Here is a 19,491-nt window from a genome sequence, read left to right as displayed (position 1 = left end):
TCCTCATTCATTTGGCTCATGGAACCCCCTTCTCATCAATTCTCCCACAGGTTCCCTACCTGTAGCTGTTACGTATTCCTGCCTTTGTTTTTTCCCTGTAGAACCTGATTGAAATAATTGTTGTCATAATTTTAATTTTTAATTTGTATCATAATTCCTCCTTTTCCTATTACTATGTGATCTCCTGCAACCTGAATTCTGTCATTCATTCTGGGATACCAGCAATTAGTAGATTCTCATGAAAGCTTGTATGACTCAGGTGTCTAATGCTGCCTTTAGATACTTGGTATAAAGAAGATTCACACGAAGTGCCACACAATACTTAGTATAAAAAAAGACTTCTGTGATCACAAGCACTTGTGAAATTTGACATTCTGTAGGTCCCTCTTGAAAATTCACCACGCACAGTATCATTTTAAGTAAGTCTGCCAAAATTTTAATTTTGTTTACCTTAGTATTATATTTCTCAAGTGAGTTGGACTGTTGAGAAACTACCCTTTATCCATTAACAGTTAGGGTAGTATATTGGTTTCTGAAAGGCTGAAATATAGTTGGTTGCTTACAAGTTTGTTGTGTTTCAGGTTTTCTCTACCTTTAAACATTGGTGTGAGAAAGTCTCAGCAGAGCCTTTTTTTAAATGTGTTTATTTTTTATTGAAGGGTAATTGCTTTACAAAATTTTGCTGTTTTCTGTCAAACCTCAACATGAATGAGCCATATGTATACATATACCCCCTCCCTTTTGAAACTCCCTCCCATCCCAACATAATCTTGAAAAGAGTACTAGGCAGTAATTACTTTGAAGTGTTTCCAGGATACCAGACACTTTTATATGTACTTGCATTTATAAATTCATATAATCCTTTCTTACTTTCATTTATAAATTCATGTAATTCTTTACAGTCTGAGCCTTCCCTGATGGCTCAGATGGTAAAGAATCTGCCTGCCTGGAGAAGGGAATGGTTACCCCCTCCAGTATTCTTGCCTGGAGAATCCCAAGGACAGAGGAGCCTGGTGGGCTGCAGTCATGGGGTCGCAAAGAGTTGGACTGAGCAACTAACACTTTACTAATCCTTACGTCACATTCTATTAGGTTGGAACTGTCACCTACATTTTACAGTTGAATATGGAAGCAGAGAGGTTGAGCAATTCACCCAACTTTACCAGGTCAGAAATGGTTTAACTAGGATCTAAGCAGGCATTCTGACCACAGAATGCATGCACTTTTCTGGCCATTACACCATAACTCTCTGGATGAAAAGGAGTTTTCTCCAAGTAAAGTGAAAATCAGTTTCACAGATTGAGGAAATCTTGCAGCTTCCTCTTGTGAATATTCAGTTTCCCTTTTCTGTGTCTGCTGAGGTCTGAGTAATTGAGCACCCCCCAACCCTGATTCCTTCAGTGCTTCCGTACCCACATCCTTGCCTTTTTGGGGAGACTCGGAAGAGAGCCAGTGGAGACCAGTTCCATCCTTGGCATGTTTGTAGTGGGTGTGAAGGAACAGCACCCAGACAAGACCAGATCTCTGGGTCTGTGTGCTTGTATGAACATTATAAAGTAGAAGCTTATTCAAGCCTCCTAAGGGAGGAAGGATCTGTAGCTCTTTGGCTTGAGGGTTCCCACAACGGGCTCCACAATCCATAATTGACTAGAGGACTCATGGGACTTGGTATATAGTCAGACTCACAGCTGTGATTTATTACAGAGAGAGGCTGGGAAGCAGAATCAGCTAAGGGGAAAGGCATTGGGGGAGAAATTATGGAGAAAATGAGTCTCTAGTCAAAAGAGTCTTTTCCCAGTGGAGTCACAGAGGATGCACTTAATCAGATTGTAAGTGTGATGCGTTGCCACCAGGGAACTCATTGGTGACTTAATGCCCAAAATTTTACTGGGGGCCAAGCAAACAACAACCATAACAAAACAGGTTCTCGGTGTAAACCGTGTTGTTTGTACAAATGAGTCAGGCACAGTGACCCACTGTTGGGGAAAGTTGTTTGTTTGTCAGTGTGGGCAACTGTTTGCCATTCAGGTCCTCCAGGACCAGTCCAAAGGTCAGCCTTGCAAGCAGGCTATAAAAAAGCATTCTTGAGCCTGATGTGTTAAATCTTTTAGGCACCCTCTTCCACTGGGAACTCTTGACTCTGCTTTTAGCCAAGACGCCATCATTTGAGACCCTGTGCTGTGTTAAAATGACATTTGACTTCTGTTAATAGAAGTGGTGCTTTTCTTGTTTGAAATGTTTAAAGTTTTTGTTCAATGCCATGTTAAAAGGAAAGGTTATTTTACAACACCCAGGGCAGTGAAGATTATAGCAGATTAGAATGTCTCTCTGTGTTTGGGATTGAATGGAGAATTGTTGCAAGGTTAAATTACATTTATTCTTTTCTTTTGTATACCATCTAGAAAAACAGAAAGAGAACACGGTTATTTTAGGCAATCTGTTACTTAAGAGTTTTTAAGAGTTTAATCATGTGACATTCTTGCTGAAGAAATTGTTTCTCATCAGTTGTCACTTGATAATTTCTACCTTGAAAAGTAGAAATGTTTTTAGAAGTCTGGTAAATAAAACTGAAGTAGCAATCTACCATAGTATGCCTTATACAATAAAGAGGCAAGTGGGAAATAGTTACTTTTGTGATAACATCTCTACAGGGTAAAAAGCCAATTTTCATACCTGTATCAAGGAACATAGATCATTTAGATTCCAATTGGTTTTATGTAACTATTCCCCTGCTTAGCAAATTTGAGAACAAGTTTGGGCTAATTTTAGATCTCTATCTTTGATTATTCAGAGTATAAGTCATTTTGCATTATGCCTGCTGTTCTATTAATCTGGCAGGCTATTTCTTATTACAGAGTTCTGGTCAATGCAGTTTAATAAAAGATTATGGGACCTTATTATTAAAAATGTAATATATTCAATTTTTTAAGACTCTTGAGTGTATCTCCCTAAATATTTTTGAATGTATCCTAACAAGATGGCATCACTGACTCAGTGGGCATGAGTTTGAGAAAACTCTGGGAGATAGTGAAGGACAGGGAAGCCTGGCATGCTGCAGTTCATGGGGTCGCAAAGAGTTGGACATGACTTAGGGACTGAAAAACTACATACAAAAAGAAAGGCTGCTTCAGTAGTGGAGAGGGGAAAATAGTGCGTGGGAGCTAGAATTTTAAGACACCACAAAACTCATATTATATGATTGCTTTATTTAAAAAAAATTACCAATATTCTAATTTGATGGGATAGTAAATTTCATGTTTTCAGAGCCAACTTGAAAGATGATCTTGACATCTTCTTGCCCCCTCCTCTTTACCCTTGGTTGACACCTATTTCCCATCCCAAAAGTGTCCTTTTCTGTCATATTGTCCTTTAGCACCTTAGTCCTCAGTTGGGCAAACCACTTCCAGTACCAACCCTGCTTCACACTCCAGAATTATCTTTATTTTCCCTTCCTCTCCAATGAAAGTCTTTTCCTTAATGATTTGTTTGTAATTAAGAAGGAAGTATAGCAAGTAAATTAATTCACCCTAAGAAATTCATGATGAATTATCTTTCCTAGTATTACATATTAAAAGAAGAAACTTTTTTTATCATCATACACCAGTAGGAATATTCGTATTTTCAGCTTTCCTAGAAAACACTCTGGCAATCTATCAAGGGGTCATAAAAAAGGTTCTTATAATTTTTTCCAGTAGTTTCATTTTTAGGATTCAAGTCTAAGAAAAATAATCAGAAATAAACACTTCTACACAGAGATATTGATCAGAAAGATGTTTAATAGCCAAAAAAGTGAGTTATATCATAAATGATATAGTGACAATATAGTTATATATATAGTTGGAAATGCAGAAAAAAGGAAGGAAAAGGATAACCAAGCATTTATTGCCCATTTCAGATGTTTGTGGATATGCTGAGTCCTCCTGGGCTACAATGGAAGCAGCGTGCAGTCAGGCAGGTTTCATGTCTGCCTGACAGTTAAAGACTTTTCAGGTAAAAACTGGAGAAAACCAATTAAATAAAGAGTCATGTAAATTGGGCTTCCCCAGTGGCTCAGACAGTAAAGAATCTGCCATGCAGGAGACCCAGGTTCAATCCCGGGGTCAGGAAGATCCCTTGGAGAAGGAAATGGCAACCCACTCCAGAATTCTTGCCTAGACAGTCCCATAAACAGAGGAGCCTGGCGGGCTGGAGTCCATGGGGTTACAGAGAGTTGGGCGCAACTGAGCGACTACACTTTTCACTTTTCATAAATTATAAAGGCATTTTTCTGCTTAAAACTTCCAAAATACCCAAAGTTTATTGTAAACAGGGTTGAGTACAAAGCATGGTAGGTGAAGAGTATGGGCTTCTTTGATCACATACTCTATCCTTATCAGCTGTGTGACCTTGGACAAGTTGTTTAAACTCTCTGTACTCCAGTATTCTTGCCTGGAGAGTCCCTGTGGACAGAGGAGCCTGGCAGGCTACAGGCAAGAGTGGGACTTGACTGAGCAACTAAGCACATACTTCAGTTTACATATCTTAAAATGTGATAATTACATTTACCTTATAAGGTTATCTTCGAGATTCAAGATCATAATTTATATAAAGTGACTCATATGTCAAATAACAAGATGAGTAATCAAATGTTACTTTTTATTATTGACTTCAATGAGAAAGATAATTATCAATAGATCACAATTTTAATATTCCTATTTTAAGATAACTTTTGAGGTTCTCTGATTTTTCAGAGAATTAAGTTTTATATTGTTAGGGCTAAAAAATCTCAGTTTATTGAAGAGCATTTTAGACTGGGCATTGTGGCTCTACATCTTCAAAAGAGCCTTTTTAGGTTAGAACAAATTCAGAATAGCTCTGATTTTGACACACTGAAATTTGCAATGTCAATCCAAATCTTTTTCTTTCCAATCTACTATAAAACAGAATCAATAAAAAAAAGGAATCAATAAAATGTATTATAAAAAAATAATCCATTTTGAAAAAAGTGGTATATTCATAAAACAAACTATTTATTAGAATTCTTACTTAAATTTCTATTTGTAGAGTGAGAAAAATTACCCAAGAAAAATGCATAATATGAGATTGGAGCTACTTTCTGGCTTATAAAATAATAATTTGTATCCTAAAAAATATATATCCTAAAACATATATATTATATTTATATATGCTATGCTATACTATGCTATGCTAAGTCACTTCAGTCGTGTCCGACTCTGTGCGACCCCATAGATGGAAACCCACCAGGCTCCCCTGTCCCTGGGATTCTCCAGGCAAGAACACTGGAGTGGGTTGCCATTTCCTTCTCCAGTGCATGAAAGTGAAAAGTGAAAGTGAAGTCGTTCAGTAATGTCCGACTCCTGGTGACCCCATGGACTGCAGCCTACCAGGCTCCTCCATCCATGGGATTTCCCAGGCAAGAGTACTAGAGTGGGGTGCCATTGCCTTCTCTGATATATATATATATATATATGGCAATAAGGCAACTGAGAAAAATTAAAGATAGTAGTAGTTGAATTTTATGGAAATTTTGGAAAATTCCTGTATATCTTAATGTAAAATACACCCATGTAATGGAAACTAATATTGGAAACTGTTTATTAGAATGTTATATACTTTAATTGGCCAAGTCTGATATCTTGAATATCTTCATAAAGCCCAGTTCTTATGACTCCAGGGAATTGAACCTTATTTTGTATTACCAATAATTACAAATAAATATGAGCACATTTCTACTATTTTCTTGTCTGCAGGATCATGATAGTTTTTCATCTTTACTTTTATATTTTTCCTCTTCTAGATATTAATATTATTGTAAGACCCAGAACACAGTGAAAACATCTTTTGTTGGCCAAAGACCTATGTATATGTTCCATATCTCCTTTCTAGGTGTCAAAAGTTTCCCTGAGAGGACTCCTGGAGCTGTTTCTACTTCTAGTGAATTTATTCTCATTCTGTGATAATATTAGGATCATTTAAACTAGTCAACATTCTAACAATCTGTGGATGACTAATAAATGCCTTGGTTAGAGTTTCTAGACGTTTGTAGTTAATTTAGATACAGTCTGAATTTTTCAGTGCTGATAATCTCTCTGCATCCTGACTTAAGCTTCTCTGCGTGTCCATGTTAAGTTGCTGAAGTAAGATTTTATTCAAGCCTAGGTCTTATAGTTCAAGTAGCTTTTTTCTTAATATTCTGTGGAGCCAACTTGAGAGATATCATAAGACCTGGGCTTCTGTAGGGATATCGTAAGAACTGGGGATAGTGGTAAAAGATTCTGCCTGCAATTCAGGAGACGCAAGAGATGCAGGTTAGATCCCTGGTTCAGGAAGATCCCCTGGAGGGGAAAATGGCAACTCACTCCAGTATTCTTGTCTGGAAAATCCCATGGACAGTGGAGCCTTGTGGGCTATAGCTCGTGGGGTTGCAAAAAGTTGTAGGTGACTGAGCAGCTAAGCATGTGTGAAGACCTTGGAGAAGGCAATGGCACTCCACTCCATTACTCTTGCCTGGAAAATCCCATGGACGAAGGAGCCTGGTAGGCTGCAGCCCATGGGGTTGCTAGAGTCGGACAGGACTGAGCGACTTCACTTTCACTTTTCACTTTCATGCACTGGAGAAGGAAATGGCAACCCACTCCAGTGTTTTTGCCTGGAGAATCCCAGGGACAGGGGAGCCTGGTGGGCTGCCGTCTATGGGGTCGCACAGAGTCGGACAAGACTGAAGCGACTTAGCAGCAGCAGCAGTGAAGACCTTGGTCTTTCAGTTATCTAGGAATTTGTTCCCATGTCATGGGAGTAAAGAAATAGGGTTTCTAAATGTGACCTGCTGATAATTACTACCTTGCTGTCCAGTTTTTTAGTCAAATTAAACTTCTTTTTATTGTCTTAATCTACAGACTATTATAGTGGGGCTACATAGGTGATGTCTTGGATTCTCTTTAGCTATAAGGTTTCCCGTGGATCTGTGTTGATTCTGGGATGATAACAGTGAAAGCAGATGATCTGTTAGTCATCTCTTGTATTGCTATTTCTGTTTGCCTTTTTAATTTTGTTTCCCTTTGTTGGAGTGATTATTTCTCTGGTCAGTACTTAAAAAAGGAAGATAATTAATCATTGTCATATTTGGCAGTAAAATAAGATGCCACGCTCTCCTACTACATTTGCCAACAGACCTTTTCATTCCTCAAGAATTTTATTTATTGAACACTTACCTATATAGCACACTGGTACCAGGCACTGGGAACAGTAATAAAAATATAAGGCCTGCCTTCCAGAAAGTGTCAATATAGTGTTTTTTGGTTTGTTGACAATCTAATATCCTCTTCTCTGATAATATTCCTGTATGCTCTGGCATATTCTTGTGTCTTTTTTTTTTTTTTTTTTAGGGATGTTAGCCTGAGAGAAGTCAACTTTATATCCTTGCTTGGCCATTATAGTAAATTTCAATGTTCTTTTAGGGTCAGGAAAGTATTTATCGATGATCTTGTAAAAATGACATATGCATCTTTTAGGACATAATATATTTTTGAATGATGAGAAACTAATTTTTTCATTGGTCACTACACTGTAGGACAGTCATAAATGAATGAAGCACAGCTTGAGCCCGACACCTTTCAAGAGACCTTGAAGTTAAAGGAGAACCTTTAAATCTACTGAGAATGGTTTTTGGAATAATTTAAGAGCCAGTATGGGTGTTTTGTATCCTTGAGAACTCTTGGAATGGCAACTTTATATACTAGATTATATTTAACTTTCCCTTACTCAGCTGTTTGTCAGAGACCTCACATTGTTTTATTCCTGAATTAAGAAGTCCAAAGTCTCATTGTACTCTGGTTATACATACCTTTGCTTCTGTAAGACATTGGAGGAGACGGTGTCATTTCCAAAATACTGTTTCTCAAACCATCTCAGTTCACTAGTGCCAGCAAGCTGGCACTTGTGTGGCGTTTTATAAATATATTTCAGTGTTTTTCACTAGGTAAAATATCTGTTGTAGAGGAGGCAAAGAACTTATAAATTCACTTCATTATGTCCAAAAGATAATCCAAGAGGCGTATTTACACAGGCATCTCTCTTCCTTCTTCTTTTTACGTGGGGAAAAAAGGTGTTATAAAGGAATTTTATAGGACAGCTAACTTGATTTTACTTAAAATGTAGTTCCTCAGTTCATCATTAGCTGGTATTAGTTTTTCTATTCATGTAAGTAAGTAAACTTAGAAAGTAGAGAAACTCAACGCTTATTAGAAGTAGTTTCATTTTAGTTTCAAGTCATTTCACTGTGAGTATATTTTATAATGCTCATACCGATGTCCTTATGTTAATCTTGAATGTTATCATAGCAGTGAGTTTTAAAGACCATTAATGTAGTATTAGCTGTACTTTTTTTGGGTAGAATGATTGTCATAATCAGATCATTATTTTAGTAGTCTAACATCATTGCTGAAAGGTCCTGTTATGTGAAATAAGAAAGATAATGATAATGATTTTAATGATCAAGGTATACACAGGCATCATAGGATACGTGTGATGCTTTCTCTTTACTTTTATAGCTCTTGATCTTGTTCCTCGGTCGACATCATTACTAACTTCTACCTTTTATCTTGTTTAACAAAGGGCTGTGAAATTATTTCAACTCCTGATCAAGACCATACTGATTTTACCAAGTGCCTTGAAGTGCTCCAAAAGAAGATAGAAGAAAAAGACCTACAGGTAAGATCGATGCCTATTTGGTGTTTATGAATCTTAAACCAAGGATGTGAAAAATCCTATATTTACTCACCTGAAATTATTATTTGCTTTTGTGCTGATTATCTGGATTCCCTTGTCAGGTTTCTTCAGTATATGAATAAATCTGTACTTAGTTGCCAAAACATTAACATGTACACTTGAATCAGAGGTCACAGATTCTGGAACCTTCCAGTGAGTGGTGGGTCCCTAAATGTGTGAAGTGGACCTTGTATATAGCAGTCAAAACTGACAGCTCATTCTCAGCCTAAGGGAAGTGGCTGCTCTCCATCCCAAGTTGCTTTTACCCTGCACAGCTGTGTGTGTATGTGTGTGTGTTTATATGGTATGTAGGCAAGACCAACAAATATGGCCTGGATTTGGCCATCCTTCCAAATTCCTATTTAAACAAATAAAATATTATTTACCTTTTTTAAAAATGAGAGAAACGTCTGTTACTTTGCATGCATGGACTCTTTAAGGTATTCAGTAGTGATTTTCACCTAGCATCCAAGTGTATAATCATATAATCACATCATTTAGCTAATGCACACATTTGTAATTTTTAATATTTTACAGTATTTTTGACAGTTGAAGTGATACGTAAACTTTTTATAGCCTTTATCCAGTGAAGATCCACAAAATTAAACCTGAAGCTTTGAAAGACAATTGACTTATTTTCCTGGGAAGGACAGGGAGATAAACTGAGATACATAATCAATGTGTCGTTTTATTAAAAAACCTTTTTTTTGTGTGTGGCGTGTGGGACCTTAGTTCCTGGACTAGGGAGCAGACTCATGCCCCTTGCAGTAGATGCACAGAGTCTTAACTGGACTGCCAGAGAAGCCCCCAACAAGTCATTTTAAAGGAAGAATACAAGGACAACATCTCTGTACACTGGATGGTTTTCAAAGTGCAACAAGATAGTGTTTCAGCCTTTTCTCAATAATTTGAGTGGGAAAGGATCAATTCAGACCCAGTGCAGGCAGATTTCACATCTCCTTCCTTCATGTCTTGGCTCTGGGTAGCTCTTGCCTTCAGTCCAGTCTCCCTGACTGTCTGCAGTGGCTGCTTGTAGCAGTTTCTTTATGCCTTCACATCAGAGGGATTGAGAGGTAGGGGTGTCACTTGCCATTGTCATTAGACCTCAGTCCTGAAATCTCTCCATGAACCTATACATGGTTTCAGCACAGGATAATGAAAGTTACCTGATTATCTGGGACTGGAGTAGGGAGTGAGGTCAACCCCCAAGTCTCATATAGTCCAACTCCACGGCTGGTACACAGTGGCGGGACAGCCTTGGTGGTGGAGAGGCACCCCTAATAAAAACTTGCTCCTTTGCAGAAGTTCTGGGAGATTTATTCTAAGTATTTATTCTTAGTATATTTACTAAGCTGAAGGAGTCAATCCTTTCCTCCCTTTGAAGGGGAAAGCCTTTTGTAACCATTGTTAGTTGACAAGTAGTTCACTCTACAAACTCACCACAAGTAATTGAGTGAACATTTCTCATCTCTGTGGTGGCTTGAGCTGTACCAAATGTGCCACTTCCAGCAGCCAATTGTTGTAATTATCTGTTTGTTTAAGGAAAAGGGGAAACAGCCTACTTAGAGTTATCAGCTTCATTCAGACATAGCTGATGTGGAATTTCTTCGAAGAAAGTTCTAAATCTTCACAGTAGTTTCAGTTTTCCTAGTGCTCCCACTGGAAGCTGGGAAGGCAGTGATGTGAATGTCATTTATTGTGTCTAATTGATAGTATCTATATACAGTATTCAGTCACTGAATCACAAAACAAACCATCGTGTCTCAAACTCAACAACCAAAATCTAGAGAGAGCCTCAGGCTGGGAGGAGAGAGTAGAGTAATCAGGTGTTCTGATCTGTGAAACAAACTGAGCAAAATGTTGGCTGAGCCATTGGAGGCCCAGAGCAAGAGGACCTTTTGGAGGACTCCTGCATTGAGCAGAAAGGACCATACCCTCCCGCTCCCCTGTACTTAGGCTGGAGGCTGCCAGGGAAGTGTGTGGGCCCAGAGGCAGGCTGTGGTGTGTCACAAAGGGATTGCTGCTGGGCGAGGAGAGTCAGCTGCCCTCCTTACAGCTCAGTAATGAGGTCTTTGCGGGGAGGATGGGAACAGGGCACCTCCATGGCTGGCATGCTTTGGGTCCAGGGCATTCCCCATCCTCATGAGCCCCTCTTTCTCCTTGTTCCTAAAAGATTCTAGATTCCCCCTTCTCCTTTGCCTTAAGGTGTTTCTGTATATGTTGCTCCCTCCCACTAGAATGTCTTGAATACATTTTGATTTTCTTGCCAAAGCCATGATGGAGTCCTGACATCCTCACGGAGGACTTTTTAGAAATATTCATTGATTTATTTGCCTGCCCTGGGTCTTAGTTGTGGCATGTGGAATCTTTCATTATGACTTGCGGGGTTTGGTTGTGGCATGTGAGCTCTCAGCTGAGGCATGTTGGATCTAGTTCCCTGATCAGGGATGGAACCTGGGCCCCTTGCTTTGGGAGCGCAGAGTCTTAGCCATTGGACCACCAGGGAAGTCCCTCAAGGACGTTCCCCCAGCATTGCTCTGGGTTACACTCTGCTGCTCTACATTGCCATGCTTCCCTCTTTTCTCTGTTAAGATACTCTGAACACTTTTGATAATTGTGTTAATTATTTCTGTTCGCTAAGGCCTTTTTCCCAGCTTGACTATGTAGCCCATGAAGCTGAGATCAGGTCTGTTTTGTTCATGATCAAATGGCAGCACTCTGCATATGAGATGCTCGGGGAACTCACAGGAGATCAGGAGATGATGCATTTAGGGGAGAGGCATTTTAGAGAAGACTAAGACATAAGAAAGAAATAGGAGTTAGATGGCAAAGGGGAGAAGGTAGTGGCCAAGTATGGCAGTATACAGAAAAGATGGCTAGCACTCCAGTGAGGCAACAGTGTGTGTTTTGAAGAATTTTAAGACAGAGAACGGTGTGATGACTTTGTTGTTAGAAGCATGGTTAGGTCAACTGAACGCATAACTCCAAAGTGAAAACCATACAAAGTAGCTGTTGTTCAGACTGCAAAAGGTGTTTGTGTTAAATCTGAGGACTCTCTGTGGGCTTCCATCTGAGTTTATGTTTTACCTGGGAGTGACAACACAGTCTTTGATTTAATATAATAGTAGGAGAAAAGCAAGATTAGAAACATTAGAAAGGAAAATCATTAAAGATTTCCCTCCACACATTCTCCTACCCTCAAGTGAGAGCATCTTGAGGGCTTTTACAGATTTCTTCCTAAAATACACGTGAACTATATCAGAAAATCCTTTATTCTTTCCCCGGTTAATAAATCTCAGAAAATTATCAAACTTTTTTGGTTTTCCACGTATTAAATTATAAATATGAATGTGTAATCCAAATGTCTATATTTGGTGAGATCTTATTAGCATATATGTTAAAATATCAACTATAGTATAAATGAATTAAAGTAGTATTTAATATGTTGAGAGCCATACTATGTAACATATTAGAAGTTTGTAGAATTTGGATTAGGATCTGTCCTTATCCTTAAGGAGTTTACTATCTAGAACATGAGGTTAATTATATAAAAAAAGATTTCCCTAAATTGCCTTATTTATTATTTATTTACCTATTTAAAACCTGCTCCTCCTGAACTTTTATTCCTTTGTGAAAGGGTTCTGTGATACATGCGGCTTTTTAATGCTTTGCTTTTATGTAGCCACATTGTTTATCTGTGACTGAGTCATGAATAATACATTATCAGGATGCTATCTGATATGACTGAATCTTCAAAGAGCAAATATATTTTTTGATGCTGTGATACACATTTGAGATCTAAACCCTGGAATACAAGGGAAAACATTAAAAGCTATTGCTCCAAGTTTCGAAAAATGTAAGACATACATTGTTTAGGGTAAAGCAGGAAGATATCTAAATGATAAGGCCCTAAGAATAATAGTTCTCCCAAAATGTAGGTTGGGATATTTCCTAGAATTACATGGCAATAGAATCAGTTACTTTAGTTTCTGTTATTTTAAAGAGACTTTGTATTGGACACAATTTAGGCAGAAAACTTGATGTTAATTTCAAACTGTATAGATTTCAACTCATACCAGTTTTATTTGTTAAAACCTCAATGCCTTTTGACCCTTTATACTATGTTATTTTTTAAACAGTTTTTTAAATTAAATGATATAGGATGCTGAATAAATCAAGTATTACATAGTGAAAGTGAAGTCATTCAGTCATGTCCAACTCTTTGTGACCCTATGGACTGTAGCCTACCAGGCTCCTCTGTCCATGGAATTTTCTAGGTAAGAGTATTGGAGTGGGTTGCCATTTCCTTCTCCAGGGGATCTTCCTGACCCAGGGATCGAACCTGGATCTCCTGCATTGCAAGAAGACGCTTTACCATTTGAGCCACCAGGGAAGCCCTAAGTATTACATAAATAAGAGCAAATGCCTAAATTTTACATACACAGAGACTAGTATTAGTGACTAATTTAAATATCCATAAAAACTGTGGAGATAATCATGAACCAAAGAGGATAGAGTAGAAAGACCCTGAGCTTACCTCCTCTCTGGGGCACATCAAAATATACAACTCTTTACAGAGCAACTATCAGTGAAAAGCACTGAAGCCTACCAGAAAAGATCTATAGAAAGAAAACATAACAAGACAGGTAGGAGGGGCGGGGTCTGGTATGTCAAAACTCATACCCCCAGGTGGGCGACCTGTAAACAGGAGATTAATTAGAGTTAATAGAGGTTTTCCCCAGAGAGCAAGGGTTGTGAACCCGGCATCAGGCTCCCCATCATGGGGGTCCTGTGTCTGGAAGATGAGCCCCCCGGATTTGTGGCTTTGAAGGCCAGTGGGGCTTACTTTTCAGAGACCAAGAGGGCTGTGGGGAGATAGTCTATTTTCAAAGGGATCCAGGAGAGAACTAGTTATTTGAAAGGTGCCTCAATCACACCTGCTGATATTGGAGAGTTTTAAACTATTTTATCCACTAAATGTCAGTATTGGACATGATTATTTTGTAATGGACTAATTTTTTTTAATGTTCATATGAAATAACTATTGCTGCTTATCAAATTTAAGACTAACTATATCTGATTGGCTAACTCATTATATCTGAATGGCTCAGATGGTAAAGAATCTGCCTGCAATGCAGGAGACCTCATTCCCCCCTAGGTTGGGAAGATACCCTGGAGAATGGAATGGCAACCTGGAGAATTCCATGGACATAGGAGACTGGTCCATTTTTTCCCTGTCACTTCATGGCAAATAGATGGCAAAACAATGGAAACAGTGACAGACTTTATTTTGGGGGGGGGGGGGCGCCAAAATCACTGCAGATGGTGACTGCAGCCATGAAATTAAAAGGTGCTTGCTCCTTGGAAGAAAAGCTGTGACCAACCTAGATAGCATATTAAAAAGCAGAGACATTACTTTGCCAACAAAAGTCTATCTAGTCAAAGCTACGGTTTTTCCGGTAGTCATGTATGGGTGTGAGAGTTGGACTATGAAGAAAGCTGAGCACTGAAGAATTGATGCTTTTGAACTGTGGTGTTGGATAAGACTCTTGAGAGTCCCCTGGACTGCAAGGAGATCCAAAGTGTCCATCCTAAAGGAAATCAGTCCTGAATATTCATTGGAAGGGCTGATGTTGAAGATGAAACTCCAGTACTTTGGCCACCTGATGTGAAGAACTGACTCACTGGAAAAGACCCTGATGCTGGGAAAGATTGAAGGCAGGAAGAGAAGGTGACCACAAAGGATGAGATGGTTGGATGACATCACCGACTCAATGGACATGAGTTTGAGCAAGCTCCAGGAGTTGGTGATGGACACGGAGGCCTGGCATGCTGCAGTCCCTGGGGTCTCAAAGAGTCGTACATGACTAACTGAGCTGAACTGAGGAGACTGGTGGCCTGAAGTCCATGGGGTCTCAAAGAATTGGACTCAACTGAGTGACTGACTCTTTCTATCTGATTGGACTAATTACTTTTTCAATATGATAAGATATGTACAGGAAGATAGTTGTATGATAGTCCTCTGAGAAGTATTTTCCAAGGTACTGTGATGTCTTCAGTAAAGTCCACTCTGATGAGCTGATATCTTTGTCAAGATTTCAGTCTTATCTGAAGCAAAACAATAAATCTGTTGTGTGTGTAAATATCTTCTAGAGAGGAATAAATACTGTGTTTACATTAGAGAAACCTAGTCAATGCCACCTTAAAGTATCATAGTAAATATCATCATTGATAATTCAGGGCAGAGTAGATAAGAGAGACATGAAAGCTAAACACAGTGGGGTGAAATGTGAATAGAGTCCAGAGTATCGTTAATCATGGTGCCCCAGTGTCGGTTTTAGTTGTGACAGATGTGGCGTGTTTGTATAAGATGTTAGCGCATCATTGACCAGGAGACTTTTGCAGAAACTAACACCTATGGCCAGCGATTCGTTATGTGAGTGTATACTAAAATACTTCAAGTTGCAAAAGATATTTTAATATGTGTCTGGTCAGTGAGTTAACATCAGTGGAAACTGATGATTGGTATTGCTACCTGAACTATCTTCACGACTTTTTCCCAAATCTCAAATTATTTCGAAGTAAAATGTTTATTCAAAACATATTTCAGTGTCTTCAAGATGCTATAACCGGAGAATGGTGTTATCTTCCTATGCCATGTCTTTTAGTAAAATAGAACAGAAAGGCATGAAGTTCAATCAAAATAACTTTCTGTGGACTCTTTCAACTTTAAAGTGTTTCCTCAGAAAGTTTCAAGTCATGTCTGCTGCCCGTTTAGGCAGTTATTGGACATGAAAACCATGCCTGCTTGAAAATGTTAGCTAGAAATTGGTGTTTTTAAACTACGTGACAACCCAGATCCTCTTAACCGTTGCCGTTTTCCCAAGAGACCAGAGTACGTTAAGACTCAATCAAAGATGTGATTTTATCAGGATTGACTCCCAAAGGAGTGACCCTGTTTGTCCCTGTGTTCCCTCCTGACCCATCAGAGTCCCGTGGTCTTCATCACCACCTGCGTTTTCTCCCCAGCTCTTCTTATATTGATATTCTGTCACACCTGCCTTTTACTTCTATCTCGTTTCCCTGGGCTTCAGTTATCATTCTATGCCATTAACGCTCTAACTTATGTCTCTAATCCTGAACTTCAAAGCCCTATTTCTAACCACTAACTGGAAGGCCAGAGGAACTTCATTTCAGTGTAAACCAAAATTCATCATCTTTCTCACAAAATCTCATTTTCTCTTTCTTTATTTTCTGTCTCATTCAATGGCACTGCCATCCATCCACCTGGCAGAAACCTGAGAGTAACCTTATATTTTACTATCCTTTTACCATCCCTCAATGGCTAGTTGCAGTTGCTATAATCCTACAGATATCTCCTGTGCCCACTTTATTCCTTCCGGTCTTACTGCTGCTGTCTTAGTTCAGACCTTTATCATTTCTTACCTGGGGTATTTGACTAGTCTTCCTGTTTGCCCCATTCACTCCATTCCCTTACTAAAATTTATAGTCTATTTTAAATGGATATCTGCTTTAAATCTTTTCTCCTAGTTACTTATTCAATAAATACTTGTTTAGTGAATAAATTTATTTCCAGTAACATCAAGGCAGATTCCAAAGGACACCCTGGCAAACCTTAGCTGGCATGTATCCTCTGAAAGAATCTTCTCAGTAGCAGTTCCTACTAATTCTCCCATGACATGTGTCTAGATTCTTTACACTGCTTGTTATCTGTACCAGTTGTAAGGATTGAATATGTTTATTATGAAAAGTATTGGCCTCCACATATTGTAATTAAAGCTTATCTTTGATGCTTGGGGTAGGCTGACTTTCTTTCCACTGCATGACTGGTTCTTTAAGACTCAACTCTCTCATCTATAAAGTCAGAATAATAATCTGCACATACCAGGGAGTTATGAGGCAAAGCACTTACTGCAATGTCAGCCACATATAAAGCCCTTCATAAAAATATAACAGCAGCAGTGGTGGTATTAAAGTCATGTATTGTTGTGCACCTTAGCGCCTGAGATCTATCAGTTCAGTTCAGTCACTCAGTCATGTCCGACTCTTTGCTTTTGTAATATTTTATATAATAGGGTATATTTTATGTAATATATTTATCAGTTCAGTTCAGTTCAGTCGCTCAGTCGTGTCCGACTCTTTTCGACCCCATGAATCGCAGCACGCCAGGCCTCCCTGTCCATCACCAACTCCTGGAGTTCACCCAGACTCATGTCCTTCAAGTCACTGATGCCATCCAGCCATCTCATCCTCTGTCATCCCCTTCTCCTCTTGCCCCCAATCCCTCCCAGCATCAGAGTCTTTTCCAATGAGTCAGCTCTTCTCATGAGGTGGCCAGCCTACTGGAGTTTCAGCTTTAGCATCATTCCTTCCAAAGAAATCCCAGGGCTGATCTCCTTCAGAATGGACTGGTTGGATCTCCTCTCAGTCCAAGGGACTGTCAAGAGTGTTCTCCAACACCACAGTTCAAAAGCATCAGTTTTTCAGTGCTCAGCCTTCTTCACAGTCCAACTCTCACATCCATACATGACCACAGGAAAAACCATAGCCTTGACTAGACGAACCTTTGTTGGCAAAGTAATGTCTCTGCTTTTGAATATGGTATCTAGGTTGGTCATAACTTTCTTCCAAGGAGTAACCATCTTTTAATTTCATGGCTGCAGTCACCATCTGCAGTGATTTTGGAGCCCCCCAAAATAAAGTCTGACACTGTTTCCACAGTTTCCCGATCTATTTCCCATGAAGTGATGGGACCAGATGCCATGATCTTCGTTTTCTGAATGTTGAGCTTTAAGCCAACTTTTTCACTCTCCACTTTCACTTTCATCAAGAGGGTTTTTAGTTCCTCTTCACTTTCTGCCATAAGTGTGGTGTCATCTGCATATCTGAGGTTATTGATATTTCTCCCGGCAATCTTGATTCCAGCTTGTGCTTCTTCCAGTCCAGCGTTTCTCATGATGTACTCTGCATAGAAGTTAAATAAGCAGGGTGACAATATACAGCCTTGACGTACTCCTTTTCTTCGAATATAAATATAAATTTTTATGTAAATGAAATATAAAATACTCTAAAATATATTTTTTAAATATTTAATTTTGTAAAATATAGTTTATATGTAGTAGTTTATATGGGGCTTCCCAGGTGGCTCAGTGGTCAAGAATCTGCCTGCCAGTGTAGGAGACATGAGTTTGATCCCTGGATTGGGAAAATCCCTGGAGAAGGAAATGGCAACCCACTCCAGTATTCTTGCCTAGAAAATCCCATGCACAGAGAAGCCTGGTGGTCCATGTGATCACAAAGAGTTGGACATGACTGAAGCAAAGGAGTATGCATGCATGCACATAGTTATATATAATGATGTTTATCTTATAAAATATATACTTTCATCTATTTTATAAAAATTAGTATACATATAAATAAGATATCTTTTATAGAATATGTGCATGGTTAATCTTTTGATTTTATAATAAGTTTCATGGAGCAATATGATATTAAATTTAGATAATGTTTGTAGCAATCAGACTAAGTTTTAGCTCTGGTTCATGGACTCATCATTTTGTTTTTTTTTTTCAAATGAAAGTTGTTTTTTTTTTTTAATTGAGGTGTGACATTATGTTTCATGTGTACAACATAATGATTTGATATTTGTATAAATTGTGAAATCATCACAATAAGTCTAGCTAACATCCTAGCATTGTTTCTTTAGGACATACTCTAATTTTATGAGATTTCTTGCACTATAAGACACGTGAATGAAACAGAGGGCTCCTCACAGGTTGCTGTGTTTTCTAGGGGAAGGTTTCAGTTTTCCATATTCCTGGGGAACCAGTGAGAATGGGGTCTGTCTGTTTAGTGGTGGGATCCACCAGCAGGACGATCGCACGGCTCCGCTAATCCCCTTGGCGTCATGCCTCGATGGAGAGAGAAGAGGGCTGGCGTGCTCTGGCTTCTGCCAGCTTGCATGTGCTTTGTGCTCACTGTGCGGTCACTAAGGGGCGTATTACCCAACATATGTCAAAAGTTGGCTTCAGAGTTCCAGCGGTAGACTTTCTTCCCTTAGATATACTATGGAAGCTCCTGGGGATCTTCTGCTAATAAGCTTAACGAACTTTCATGTAGTACCTATAGCCAGGTCAGTATGCTATGATTTGGTGGCCAAACCAATGGCCTTAAATAGTCTCCATTCTAATAAGGGAAACAGATGGATGCATCACCATATACTAATTCAGACTGTCATAGTTGCTGTGGCTTGCCTCTTGAGGATAGTTCCAGCTTTTTAAAAAGCAGATTTGTTTTGTATATAACTCTTCTCTAGTTCACCTTTTACTTATTTAATTTTTATTTGTTTATTTACTTGAAACCTAGACAATATTTTTAAAAGTATAGAGACATCAGTTTGCTGACAAAGATTCATATCATCAAAGCTATGGTTTTTCCAGTAGTCATGTACAGATGTGAGAGTTGGGCCATAAAGAAAGTTGACCACTGAAGAACTGACACTTTTGATTTGTGGTATTGGAGAAGACTCTTGAGAGTCCCTTGGACAGCAAGGAGATCAAACCAGTCTATCCTAAAGGAAATCAGTCCTGAATATTCATTGGAAGAACTGATGATGAAGCTCCAATACTTTGGCCACCTGATGTGAAGAGCCGACTCATTGAAAAAGACCCTGATACTGGGAAAGACTGAGTGCAGGAAGATAAG

General features: G+C 38.9%; 1 protein-coding gene across 14 annotated transcripts in view; it reads left to right on the top strand.

The window, feature by feature from the left end:
• TPK1 (thiamin pyrophosphokinase 1) overlaps window positions 1-19,491 on the top strand; it is a 383,151-nt gene that overhangs the window by 191,960 nt on the left and 171,700 nt on the right. For 12 of the 14 annotated variants that reach the window (XM_055591203.1, XM_055591205.1, XM_055591207.1 and 9 more), the window contains one exon: window positions 8,614-8,709. The exons of the other annotated variants lie outside the window; for them this stretch is intronic. In XM_055591203.1, the coding sequence (XP_055447178.1) occupies window positions 8,614-8,709 (96 nt within the window). The remainder of the gene's footprint in view (window positions 1-8,613; window positions 8,710-19,491) is intronic. 14 annotated transcript variants of the gene reach the window in all.

Source organism: Bubalus kerabau, chromosome 8, assembly GCF_029407905.1.
Source record: "Bubalus kerabau isolate K-KA32 ecotype Philippines breed swamp buffalo chromosome 8, PCC_UOA_SB_1v2, whole genome shotgun sequence".
Classification (NCBI taxonomy): Eukaryota; Metazoa; Chordata; class Mammalia; order Artiodactyla; family Bovidae; genus Bubalus; species Bubalus kerabau.
The sequence above is the reverse complement of the archived record's forward strand: the minus strand, read 5'-3'. Positions and strand labels throughout refer to the sequence as shown.